Source organism: Eublepharis macularius, chromosome 5, assembly GCF_028583425.1.
Source record: "Eublepharis macularius isolate TG4126 chromosome 5, MPM_Emac_v1.0, whole genome shotgun sequence".
Taxonomy (NCBI): domain Eukaryota; kingdom Metazoa; phylum Chordata; class Lepidosauria; order Squamata; family Eublepharidae; genus Eublepharis; species Eublepharis macularius.
Window position 1 is genome coordinate 43952212 of NC_072794.1, and position 14549 is coordinate 43966760.

General features: G+C 39.2%; 1 protein-coding gene across 2 annotated transcripts in view; it reads right to left on the reverse strand.

Annotated features, from left to right (window-relative positions):
• The window catches only part of STXBP3 (syntaxin binding protein 3), a 41458-nt gene that overhangs the window by 25927 nt on the left and 982 nt on the right, over nucleotides 1-14549 (reverse strand). For both annotated transcript variants that reach the window (XM_054980786.1, XM_054980785.1), the window contains exons 2-3: nucleotides 6018-6067; nucleotides 5162-5243 (exon numbers count right to left, since the gene is read on the reverse strand). In XM_054980786.1, the coding sequence (XP_054836761.1) occupies nucleotides 5162-5243; nucleotides 6018-6067 (132 nt within the window). The remainder of the gene's footprint in view (nucleotides 1-5161; nucleotides 5244-6017; nucleotides 6068-14549) is intronic.

Here is a 14549-nt window from a genome sequence, read left to right on the forward strand (position 1 = left end):
GAATTTTTTCACTTTACTCTCTCCCCCCGGTATAGTCACTCCCCTCTCCTTTTGTTATATTTCAGTAATTATCAAACTGCCACAGTCCTCCCACCTCCCATTTTTTCACCAAGTATCGTTTCAGCCTCTCCCAGTCCGTGTTAAACTGTCCCGGGTCAAGGTCTCTCAATTTTCTTGTCATTTTATCCATCTCCGCCATGTACAGCAATTTGTAAATCCAGTCCTCAATAGTTGGCACTTCTTGTACTTTCCATTTCTGCGCATATAAGAGTCTAGCTGCTGCTGTCATGTAGAATAACAATGTCCTGTGTTGTGCTGGAATATCTTCCATTCCCAAGTTCAGTAGCAGGAGTTCTGGGTTCTTATTAACTTGAAATTGTAAAATCTCACTCATTACTCTTATTATTTCCCCCCAGTACTGCCTAGCTACCTCACAAGTCCACCACATGTGATACAGAGATCCCTCATGCTTTTTACATTTCCAGCATTTATTAGATGTATTCAAGTTCCCTAGCGCAATTTTCTTTGGTGTCAGATACCAACGATAAATCATTTTGTAAAGATTCTCTTTGATACTGGTGCATGTCGTAATCTTCAATGTATTTTTCCACAAATATTCCCACGCCTCCATTGTTATTTCTTTATTAAAATTTATAGCCCACTTCACCATTTGCACTTTAACTACTTCATCTTCCGTATACCATTTTAACAGTACTTTGTATATCTTAGAGATTTCCTTTTTTTCTTCTTGTAGAATTGCTTTCTCTAAATCTGAGTTCTCCATTCTTATCCCTCCCTTCACACAGTCCGAGTAATAAAGATCTCTAACTTGTCTATATTGAAACCAGTCATAATTTGGAGACAACTCTTGTTGCGTCCTTATTCTTATTTTAGAAAGTTCTATTCGCGTTATCTCCTTGTACGTTAAGCACTGTTGTTCATTATCAACCGTTCTCGGATCTATTACTTCATATGGAACCACCCAGGAGGGGATTCCTTCTTGCAGGTAGTCTTTGTACTTCTTCCAAGTTGAGAAGAGGCTTCTCCGAATGTAATGGTGCAAAAACATAGAATCTGCTTTTACTTTATCGTACCATAAGTATGCATGCCATCCAAATAATTTTTTATATCCCTCTAAGGCCAGCAGTTTGCGATTTTTCAGCTTCATCCAATCTTTCAACCATACCAAACAAATTGCATCGTAATAAAGTCTCAAATTGGGCAATTGCATTCCACCTCTTTCCTTTGCATCCTGTAATACTTTCATTTTCACTCAAGGCTTCCTGCCTGCCCACACAAACTCCGATATTTTCCTCTGCCATTTGTCAAACTGCTTAGAGTCCCTAATGATTGGTATTGTCTGTAACAGAAACATCACTCTTGGCAACACATTCATCTTAACTACTGCAATTCTTCCCAACCATGACAAGTTCAATCTATTCCATTTAATCAAATCCTGCTCTATTTGAGTCCATAATTTCTCATAATTATTCTTGAATAGATCTATATTTTTTGCAGTCAGTTCAACTCCCAGATATTTCACCTTATTTGTTACTTCACAGTCTATTAGTTCCATCAATTGCTGCTGTTTTAACTTGGTCATATTTTTGCATAATATCTTTGATTTCTTTTTGTTTACATAAAAACCTGCCAAGTCTCCAAATTCTTTAATTTTTTCTATTACCTTAGGCATGTTTTCAATTGGATCTTCCACAATTAACATTATATCATCTGCAAATGCTCTGACCTTGTAGGAAAAGTCTTTTATCTTTATTCCACGGATTGCATTGTCTTCTCGAATCTGTATCATTAAAATTTCCAAAACCAAAATAAACAACAGTGGAGACAACGGGCAACCTTGTCTAGTACCTTTGCCAATAATCAGTTTTTTAGTCAACTCGTCATTCACCGCAATTGCTGCACTCTGGTCTCTGTAAATTTCTTTCACTGCTCTTATGAATCTTTCTCCCATTTGTAGCTGTTCCATAGTGGCAAACATAAAGTCCCAGTTCAAATTGTCAAATGCTTTTTCAGCATCTACAAAGAAGAAACCAACCTCCTTATCACAACGCCTATCGTAGTATTCAATAGCATTTATAACTGTCCTTAGATTGTCTCTAATTTGTCTGTTTGGTAAAAAACCTGCTTGTTCTTCCCCAATAACTTCGGATAGCCATCCCTTTAGTCTCTCTGCCAAGACCTTCGCAAAGATCTTGTAGTCATTGTTAAGTAAGGAAATAGGTCTATAGTTTTTAACATTAGTCAAGTCCTGTCCTTCTTTAGGGATCAATGATATATTAGCTTCACTCCAGGTATCTGGAATTCTTTGATCTCTCAGAACACCATTGATCACTTCTTTTAAATAGTGATGCCAGCTCATTGACCATTACCTTGTAAAATTTAGCTGTAAGTCCGTCAGGTCCCGGCGCCTTCCCCAAATTTGTTGACTGTATTGCTTTCCTTATCTCTTCCTCTGTTACTTCACTGTTCAATTTAGCTCTCCAATCGTCCGAGATTACTGGAAGCTTAATTTTCCCCAAATATGTCGCTATTGAATCTTTATTCACTTCTTTTTTGTCATACAATTTAGCATAAAATTTATAGAAAGCTCTACTTATAGCAGTCTGTTCCAGATGCACTTTATTGTCCTCACATATTTTATTAATTGTCTTTTTCTCCTTTCTCTTCTTCAATTGCCATGCCAAGTATTTCCCAGGTTTATTTGCACCTTCAAACAACTTTTGATTCATTCTTTTAAGATTCCATTCCAATTCTTTATTATTCATTGCCGTCAACTGCTCTTGAAGGATTTTAATATCTTGATAGATTTTCTTTTTCCCTGGTCTTTTCTTTAATTGTATTTCTTTTGCTTTTATTTTTTCCATAATCTCCTGTCTCTTCTCCTCTCTTTTCTTTCGAGCTCTTCCATTTAATTCCATTAGTATGCCTCTAATTACTGCTTTATATGTATCCCATACCTTGTTGGTTGGTACTTCTCGATTCATGTTATGCTGTATGAAGAATTTAGTTTCCCTTCTCAACATCTCCATATTTTCTCCCTCTTGTAACAAGTCCTCATTTATTCTCCATCCTTTCCTCTTAATTCTTTTTCCAAACTTCCACATTACTGGGTTATGGTCTGAGCCTACCATGGGCATTATTTCTACATCCTTAGTCCAAAGCACTAAGTCGTTTGAGGCCCAGATCATATCGATTCGTGATAGGGTAGAATGCCTTGCGGAGAAAAATGTATAATGTCTACCTGTGGGATTCTGCATTCTCCACACATCTTCCAAAGTTTCCTGTTGCATTAATGCAAAAAAAGTCTTTGGTAATAGTCCTCTTTTCTTTTGTGCAGTTACTGATTTTTTATCTTGTTCTAAATTTGTAACTCCATTGAAGTCTCCTGCAAGGATTATCTGGTCATAAGAGAGTTCATCTAATTGCTTCCTTAAATCCTCAAAGAAGCTCTCTTTTGCTCCATTTGGTGCATAGATTCCAATCACCAACACTTTCTTTAAATTCCATGTACATTCCACTGCTATAAATCTGGCTTCCGCATCTCTAATCATTAGCTTTGGCTGTAGCTCCTCTCTTATGTATAGTACCACTCCCCTTTTTTTCTTTTTTGAGGCCGCTACAAACTCATTGCCCAACTTGCCCAATTTAAGATATTTTACATCCTGATTTCTAATATGGGTCTCTTGCAAGCACACAATATCACATTTTTGTTTTAATAGCCAGTGGAAAATACTTTTTCTCTTATTAGGTGAATTAAGTCCATTTACATTCCAAGATAATAGTTTACACTCCATATTCATAGCCTTGTTGTTGGTAAGTCTTTTTCATTGTCTCTCATAAACTTTTCCATCTCAAATTCCAGCCCTCTTTAGATCACCTAGCTCTGTGGTAAACCACAAGGCTAGCTTCCACCCCAAGGATGGGAAAGGTTGACAAGGAGCAATCTTGTCAATGACTTCAAGGAGCTTCACATTCCAGGCTCCCACTCCAGCCTTAACAGAGTATGTGTTTGGAATTCTAACTCCTAGAGCATTTTGGAATCTAGAAGTGTCCATGAGCCTCTGTGGGCTAACCCTTTTTCTGGGGTATCAGGATCCTATTCAATTTTGTCTTCAGAAGATAATGGCCAGATCACAGTTCAGGCCAATACTCCAGTCTTGAAATAATACCCCCCCTCAAAGGTGAGTGCAGGTCAGAATTAGGCCAGGAAGGCTGCCACATTTCTGTCACTTTGCAGAAGGTACAAAACCCAAATGTTTAAGACAGCATTTTTATAAAGAGATTAGAACTGCCGTATAATGGAACAGCTCTAGAGGTCATTTCTGTAAAGTACAGGATTATAGTGTATTGCAACGTTTATCCTATGTATCACCCTCCTTTTACTGGATTGTCTTCTACCTTTATAACCCACTTTCTGCATTATGGTTTGTCATGCCACAGACAGTTTTTTATTGCCTTAGACAGTTTTTTGGGGTTTGCATTGTTTTCCCAACTCTGTAATCCTAGTCCTACTGCATTGTTTATTGGAAGTTTTTGCTGTTCGTTTAAATTGATTTTTTTTGTAATCTGCCTTAACTCTCAGTGAGAAAGGTAGACTACAAATGAAATAAGTAAATTAAAATTAAATTTTTGTAACTCTCAAACGACACTTTCCACACTATGTCTGAATTCAGCAGGTGTCTTTTTGGCTAAAAGAAAGGAGGTGGGAGAGAACAAAGAACAGTGCTGATAACAGTAGTGGGTTTTTATGCTGTGGGCCCTATGATCCTTTGCCTTACACTAGCTTGTCCACTGCCAGCTGCAGAGAAATTTGTGAAATGCTAAGAACTACACCTGCTCTGAAGCTTTTCTACACATATTTTCCAAGTATGTGCAGAGGAGTCAGAAAGTGATTACAGACACACACACACACACACACAACTTCTTTAATGCCAGAATGGCCAAATGTAATTCTAAGAGATACAAACTGCAATGAAGGGCCTGCACATTTTGCAAAAATGTTCCTCTCTGGCTAATTAAGCAATTAAAATCTACAAGTTCATTTCATTAAAGAGGAGAAAGTGTTTCAGGGGTCATTAACCAGCTTTTGCTTGCCAAGGTTTCAGACATAAAGGTAGAGATCTGCTCAGCAGGCACTTACCAGTGATTCCCTCTGCCAGTAAGTCTGTCATTTTACCACATGACGACAGAAGCTTTGTGGTGAAGTCATCAAGAAGAATTATCTTTTTCAAAAACAAATCAAAGTGGTAATTTAGGCAACTAAATGTTATCACGGGGATGTTTATTTAAACCCACTTTTGGTACCCAAATACAGGTGAGAGCTTAATGGCTGTAAATCACAAAGTTACAATTATATATTCATTACTATCTTGCAGACACAATTGTCAGACCCCGAGTCAGTTACAACACACCATACAGATGGACTGAAATATCACTGTTTTGCTTTTTAATCTGTCTGAAGAGACTTCAGATTTTAAGAGAGACAAATTATTTCATTCATTTGGCTAGCAGAAGCCTATACACAACATAGAACAAATTTTTGGTCAGAATATATTTGAAGAAGGGGTTATAATATTTGCAGGAGGAGAAGTTACCTTTTGTTGTTTGAGAGGCTTTTAATAGTACAGACCATTATGTGGGTTTTCCAGGAAGGTATGAATTGGAAAACTTAAATAAATAATTTAAATAATGTTAACAAAATTTAAATGTAAAATATGCCATGTATAAGCACTGGGGTTTTTCCATGCTTCATATTCTGCATTTAGCCCAACCATTATGATTGATTTACTGCAAAACAGCCCTAACTACTACAGATAAAAAGACTATATTTACATGCGTGAGGTGGAAATTTTTCCACAGAAAAATGTAGCATTGGATTTTTCCCCACATTGCTGTGTGCAGACATGCCTTAAATAAATGCATGAGGAGCACATGGTCTGACTGATAGATGAGTTGCCACCTAATTTTGATACTGTCAAGTCACATATTAGTCTTACCTTCCATTCTTCTTCTTTCCAACAATCATCGAACACCGATGTCTTTAGCTCTGAAAAGGAAAACTGCCAGTTAAGAAAACACCACTAGTATTATATCACAGTATCCTAGCTCTGGAATCAAACACGCAACAGTGCAAATAAATACATTTCATTAAAAAGTTACACTTTCATTTTCTTTGTTTTTTATTTTATTTTTTCAAAACAAAAGGGGTACAGGAAAAAGAAGGGGGGATAATGGGGTCCAAGGAACAGTGGGATTTTGCACTACAAGAGTTGTTAAAATACAGAGTACACACAACATATCTTAATCAAAGTTAATCAATATTTAAATGAGGATTACATATACTATTCCAGCTTCTGTGTACCTTACTAACTAAATACATTCTTTTCTCTACAGAGTGTTCAATTTTAGATCAACTAAAGGTCAAAACAAGCAGTCTCCATGTACATTCTTACTGCTATATCTTAACATGGTCTAATGCTTCTATACAGATCAATTCTATTTATCTTAACTATTATGCCAAAGTTTCCATATCTTGCATTCTACCTCATCAATAATATTTAACCATTTTCCATCTTATCAGATCCTAACCTTATATTCAATTTATAACAATATATCAGTATACTATCTTATTCAGATTTCTGAAACTAAAACGTTTTATGCATTTTATCCTTTGTGAGTAAAATAATTCCCCCATTTCTCTTTCAATTCTCTCATTGGTCTCCTGTTTAAATAGCTTGTCAGTTTTGCCATCACTGCATATTCTGCCATCTTGTCTTTCCAGATTTCCCTAGTTGGGCATTCTTCTTCCTTCCATCTGGTTGCAAATACCACCCTTGCCGCCGTCAGTAAACATCTAAATAGTTAGTGTAATTTTCTGTCTACATTTTCTGGTAGTATTCCCAACAGCATAGTTTGTGGATTCATGGCGAACGGAAATTTTAAAATCTTTTGCATCTCAGCATGTATTTCTTTCCAGAAACTTTTGCTTTTGTGGCAAGTCCACCACATGTGATAAAAGGAACCGTCTGCTTCTTTACAAAAAGTTACACTTTCATTAATTGGTACCAGTTAACAAATGTTGGGGAGGGGGGAGAAGCAGAGCTGTAAAAAAAAAAAGACCCTGTAAACACTTTAGTTCTTTAATCCAGGTAGCCTGGTGTCAAGTCTGCCTTCTTTGAATTTCTCACTGCAGTGCAGGAGGTCATTGTTCCATCTTTCATCCCATCACCCAGCATTCAGTTTAAAATTTCAATCTACAGACTAAAGTCAGGCACCTCACCCCCAGTATAAGTCCAAACTTAAAATGCCAGGCTCCTCAAATGTGACAGCCCAGTCCCTCTTAACCACAAATCTTTAGCACATGGTCATTTGCCCAGACCCCCTCCCCTTGGCAGAGTACCTTGTACACAGCAGAGAACGCCAGGGTAAATGGATTCTTTCAACTCCCCCCCAAGTCCTTCAGAAAACTAGGGGGAAGGAAAGCCTGTCACTTGGCAAAATGAGAGACTGCTGCTCCCTCTCCCAAATTCTCTACAAGTGCCAGAAGACTCTGAAAAAAGGCAGGTCACAGATGATCCTAAATTATCTTGTTTCAAAGACCTTGTTGCCCATCATATCTCAACCACTTTCTTCCAAGTCAAGACACAGTCAAGAAGCGTCTTCATCCCACAGCTACAAACAAAAGCTCTAAGATATATCGTGAAACAATAAATCAATTTTCCAATATAAATGTCTTATTATTACACACACCCTTTGTGCTGTACCTGGCATTTCTCCTATGAACTTTATGCTTTGAATTGCTGCTGAATATGCCTTATCTTGCCTTATTAGCACTTTAATGATTGTTCATCGGACTTTGTTTATGTATGCACTAGCACTTTTTGTACAGCCATTGTGGTGGGAAGTTTGCGTGTAATAATATATATTGAAGGCAGTTTGTGTGTATAAGAAAATATTTATTACAAATAATAAGACATTTATATTGGAAAATTGATTTATTGTTTAGTTAGTACATTCTCTCTGTACTGGTAAAAACCAAAGAACTCTGGCAAAGTTCTTTCCTTCTACTGTCGTGAGTGAGTTAATACACAGCAATCAGAAGTGAGCACTGGAGCACCCTCCACCAAAGCCACTGTTGCTGCCCACTCTGGAAAACAGTACGTTAAAGGAGCCCTTCATTTACGTTTACTTTGTACGCTGCAAGCAAACATGGGTGGCCTTTCTCTCTCTCTTGCTCAATGCAAAACAGCCCTTGTTTAAAGTTAACTGCATATATAGAAATACAATGTTCTTGATCCCTCTTTGCTAGAGTCCTGATGCATATTTGTATGTTGCAACTTCTTTCCTTCGCACTCCCACTATCAATTCTAGGCTTGGCCCAGGAGTTGACCACCGATGCATCTGGGTCCAAATCCAGCCCTCTTGAGAACTGCCAATTGTTTCCCTGTTTTCAGCTACTCTCTTCCACACCTTTGTTCTTCTCAGTTTGATTCTTCAATTATCTTTTTTGAATAATAGTTCTTTCCCCACCAGCTGTTACGCATAACATCGAGGGACACTTGAAGCAGACAACGTGTTCATAACTAGCACAATACAGGATTTTAAAACTGAAATACAAAATCAAACAAAACCCAGTGCTACCAAAATAGTTGTTAATAACGTGCTTATATACCACTCTTCTAGACAGATTAGTGCCCCACTCAGAGCAGTGAACAAAAGCAGGGTTATTAATATCCCCACAATACAGCTGGGGAGCTGGGACTGAGAGCAGTGGCTTACCCAAGACCACTTATTGAACTCATGGCAATGGTCAGATTCAAACCAGCAGAGTGCTGACTTGCAGCCCAACCAATTTACCACTATGCTAAATCCACAACCTGCTCTTAAACATTTCAGCTAGACTCTCAACTAAAGCACCATGCATTTAAAATTAATAGGATCAGAAAGCATATCCACAAATGACACTACATACACTAGACAAGCTCAACAGGCATTGCATTTATACCAATACACTCTTATATGGATCTCTAGTAATTATTATATAATAATGTTTCAAGAGAACCTCTTCCTTAGACTAGGATGGACCTCTCTCAGCACCCTTCCTCCTTTACTCAAGGTACCTCCCTCTACAACAATCTGGTGAAATAGGTTAGGCTGACGTTATGCAGCTTGCATAAGGTCAAGGAGGTTTCCTTGATGGAATTCAAACTGAGTCTCCTCACTCTAGTATAATGCTGTAACTACTACACAACACTTGGCACATATTTGTATCTATGCTCAAGTCCATTCAGCTCAAAAATACATACTACTATTTTTATTGATGCAACTCTGAACTTCAAGAGAAGTTACCCAAAAAAACCCAAAGCACTTCATGAAATTCCGCCTGACTGCTTCCGTTTCTTACTTCTCCATTTCAAACAAGTTTTGTTTCACATTTTAAAAGGTATCATAGGAAAAACTGCAATATTCATAAGGAAATTTACTTTCAACTTTTCTGCCAAATGAACTTGACTTTTGCTGCACTTTGTTCACTGTAGGACTGATTCACTCCTGTGCAGGGCTTTTTTTCAGAGGGAACGTGGTGGAACAAAGTTCCGGCACCTCTTGAAAATGGTTGCATGGCCGGTGGCCCTGCCCCCTGATCTCCAGACAGAGGGGAGTTTAGATTACCCTCCACGTCACTGGAGTGGCATGGAGGGCAATCTAAACTCCCCTCTGTCTGGAGATCAGAGGGTGGGGCCACCAGCCATGTGACCATTTTCACCGAGGGCGATTTAAACTTTAAAAATCTCCCCCCTTGTTCCAGCTGACCCAAAGTGACGTCATTGTGCGGTCCTGAGTTCCACCATTGAGTTCCACCACCTCTTTTCCCAGAAAAAAAACCCTGCTCCTGTGCATTGAACTCCTCTGGCACTAGATACTTCTTGGCTCATTGAAAGAAAGGCACTGGTGTTCCATGAGCAAAAGATCCTAGAAGAATATGATCCACAAAAGAGGACTGTCACTGCAACAGAAAAGGGCACAGCTCAAACAGAAGCAAGACTCAGAATCTAAACTTCTGTGTTCACTAGGCTTCCACCTTTGCTGTCAATGAGGAAGGAAAGTTCTGTACAATGTTTCTTATGTAGTCATCTTAATATTTTATACAAAAAGGTAATTGCACTTCCTGATGTTTTCCCTATGAACAGATTTTCCTGTTTTTCACGGCCTCATAGCTGTTGCCAGAGATAATAGAGCCTGGCTTTAACAATTATACTACCTCAATATGCATGTATAACTCCTACTCTTGTTGAAAATGACAATTCCTGCTTGTAGGAATACCACTTCTTCAGGTAGTACTTTTGTTCAAGCAATTATTATAATACAGTGCTATCAGTTTATCACTGCACTTCAAGAATTAAGCAACCAAACCAAAAAAGCAGGTCCTTTTCCCTAGTCTAAGCCTACACCATACTCTTAAATAGGTTAACAATATGTAAAGGAATTTGTCTTGGCTGTAAGATACCACTATACTTATATTAAAAAAAAAAGAATTATACCATCTTTCAGGATGCATTCAAAGTAGCATAGAAACCTCTTAAAAACAAAACTTAAAAACTAAACTATCATAAGACTATAAAAGCCAGGAAATATATTAAAAAGCAGCTAATAAAGGCTAAAATTCTTAATTCTGGCATTCAACATATAGCCAGGATAAAAAGATAAAATTAACAACAACAACGTTTGATTTATATACCGCCCTTCAGGACAACTTAATGCCCACTCAGAGCGGTTTACGAAGTATGTTATTATTATTACCCCCACAACAAAACATCCTGTGAGGTGGATGGGGCTGAGAGAGCTCCAGAGAACTGTGACTAGCCCAGGTCACCCAACTGGCTTCAAGTGAAGGAGTGGGGAATCAAACCCGGCTCTCCAGATTAGAATCCCACGCTCTTAACCACCACACCAAACTACCATACCAGCAGACTGACTCTTAACATCTGCTATATGATTTCCAAATTTTTAATAGAAAAGGCAATAGGCATCCAAATTGGGAAAGGTAGCTCCAGAACCCTGGTACCATCCAAGATGGACCCATCACAAGGGCCTGCTCCTCAGACCTCTGAAAGCTGTGGGAAAAGCAACAGAGCCTTTTTAGTCAACTTAAGAGCACAAGTAGTTCAAACTGAAGGAGTCAGTCCTTGAGGCACCCTAGTACCAAGCCACTTAGGGTTAATAAAGATCAAACATAGCACTTCATCAACTAAGATGACCAAGAGAATTTCAGCACCAACACCATACTCATCCGTTTTATCTAAAAAGCATTGGAATTGAGAAGCCACAGCCTGCTTGAGCACATATCCCAAAAAGAATTTATTGGAGATGGACCTGGTAAGATTGGAAGCATCAATGAAAGGTTTTTCTGGAGCAGTGACCCCTCAGCCTCTTTAAGTGGCGCTAGACCATTTACTGTCTTCACCATCCAAATGGCCAGTCCCTCTCTTGCTTGCTTTATAATGCAATCTTCTTTGCAGAATCAACCAAGAAAGGCAATTTTGGGTCAAACACCTGGGGCTGGCCTCACATTGTCAAGAACTGTGCCCATACGCTCAGGTTCCATGAACTCAAACTGGACAAACCACAGATGAGAAGTCAACTAGCTGATCTACTGCTTCTAACGATACATCCAAATCAGACCAGAAAAAAAAAGATTTTATCTCCCAAGTGTTTTTGGAATTATGACAGTAAGCTATCAAGATCTGTCATCTCTTGGGGGTCAATATGAAGAAGACCTCTAAATATTAAAATAAAAATATGACTTGACTTTCCTAGACAGCAGTAGGCAGATACAGTGGCACAAGCATCATTGGCTAGCCACTATAATGGCCTCTATAGTCAAATTCAGATAAATTTTTTATTGCTGTCATTCTAGACATAGAGCTTGGTGTTTTAATACCCCCAGTCCAGAGAACCGTGGAGCCAAAGGATTTTACATGGCAGGACAAGGTGTTTAGAACTGCATGCCAGCCCTGCCCCTCTCAGTAGTCAGACAGAGAGGACAGTTGGGGTGCGGCTCATGAGTTCTCCTCCTCTCCCATGCAGCCTGGAGTAGCAAGCCAGACAACTCCTCACTGGCACCCTACCTTGTCTCTTTTAAAGGCAATGCTGAAGCTCATGTGTGCTACACTGCCGCTTCCAAGCTTTTGCAGGGATACTGATCCTCCTCGTGAGAGACAGGGACTGAACAGGATTGTTTGAATGGCTGGGCCTCCCACTCTCCATGAAGCTACTGCTGAACATTTTTAGTTTTGGCAGTGGCTCCATAGGGGAAACTGGGTGTGATTGGGGTCTGGTCCACTCTCCAACACTGAGATCAGTCAGAGCTTTGCTAGGGGCACCAGCCATATCCTTAGAAAATCCCACATAGCAAACCATCAGTCTTCAGGGGCCATCTTAATAAGCCCCACTGCTACCACTGAAGACTCCTGAGATCACAAGTCTAAACCTAACTGATTACTTTTACTTACGTACCACCATCTCATTTATTTGGACCTGCCTTCACTAGATCTTTTCCTATCCCATATGTTGTTGCAACAGAAAAGGATGCCTTGAAAAACAAAACTGAAAAACAAAAAGGCCAAAAGTTCTCCCATCTCACGCTCCCAAATGCAGTTTGGTGACTGGAAAATTGTATGCATGCCCAGAGAAACAAAGCAGCAGTTCTGGTACAGAAATAATGCTAGATCTCTGGTTTACTAATTGGGTCCCAAACTCCAAAGAATGTATACTCCCTCCAGCCTCCTTCTGGCCCTTTCCAGAATAGACTGTCTCCTCTCCTCATAAGTCTCAACCATGGTTTAGGTTGACGCCTAGATTATGCTAATCAGGGTTCCAATTTTAAATAGGATCTGAAACCAAGGATTGAACTGTGCTTAAAAACTCTTTTGGGGATAAATGGAAGACTAAACAAGGGTGCAGAAGTTTCTGCAAACATTTTAGGAAGATTTGACTACACCAATGACAAAACAGCTCCTACTTTTATACTGCATTCTGATCGTCTTGAGAAATACACCAAAATGATGATAATGATAACAACAATGTGTTTATATAGCACTCTTCTAGACAGATTAGTGCCCCACTCAGAGCGATGAACAAAGGCAGGGTTATTATTATCCCCACAATACAGCAGGGCTGAGAGCAGTGGCTTACCTAAGGCCACCTGCTGAGCTCATGGCAGTAGTCAGATTCAAACCAGCAGAGTGCTGACTCACAGCCCAACTGCTTAACCACTATGCTACAGCAGCAGAAACACACAACCAATCAAAGCAAAAAGCTTTTTGCCCTAGAACTCCACAAGCTCTTCCTAGAAATGTATATATGCCCAGTGAGTTGTTCCTAGTCATGCATATGCAGCAGGAAAAGGACACAAGCTATCAATCGACCCTGAGAACCAAAAGGACCTATTACTATATGGACTACCTCACCTACTCATACTGAAGCTAGTTATTTATTTATTGACTTCATTTACACCCCACCTTCCTCCCCAATGGGGATCCAAAGTGCTGTATATTATTGCCTCCATTTTATCCTCACAACAGCCCTGTGAAGTAGGTCAGGTTGAGAATGTATGACTGGCCCAATGTCACCCAGTGAGCTTCCATGTCAGAGTGGGGATTCAAACTTGGGTCACCCAGGTCCTAGCCTAACACTCCAAGCACTACACCTCACAGTCTTTCCTACAGGACCGTATGAGAGACAGTGTGGTATAGAGCTTAGAGTGGAAGCATAAGGTATCACACTGAGGAGAATGCAAGCAGCAAAAATTTCTCCCCCAAATGCATCAGCCTATATGACACTTAAAATTCTTTAGTTTTAGATTATTTTTTAAAAACTTATGTTTGATGTAGACACATACATGTCTGTTCCCTAATGGAAGCTACTGCATTCCATTCTCCAAGATTTTCCCTTCCACAACATTCACTATTAAATAATTTGACCTTGATCAGTAATAGTTATCTCCAACAGGAACCAACTGCAACTTTTTGTCATTTGCAGTTCTCCCAAGTCTTTTGTAATCAATAAGTAAGGACTTCCTTAAGATCACACTGAATGAAACATTTTAAGCAAAATGCATCAAAACAATGTCACAGCAGCAATGAAGACAGCAGTTCCCAACTCTTCGCAATTCAAAATCTACATTTTCCCTAAGACACTGAGGCAACAGCACAGGACTCAAATCATCACATTTGCCATCTGTTCCAAGGGAAGCAAGATTCTCTGTAATTTAACAAAAGGGTCTCAGTAACTGGGAGAATGGTTGACAACTGAAAAAATTGTCTCTTTACACTGAAACACCCACTCTGACCCTCAATTTCACTTTTCAAAACACAGGGGGAAAGGGGGGAGGGGGAATGAGCATGGAAGTCAGTGGTTTCTATTGCCTTACCAGCTTTATTTTGTGTCAAAAGGCAGACCGTAAATCATAATACACTGATGGTGTTTTCTGATTGGGGGAAGGGTGTAGCAGAAGTTATTTTAAACATATC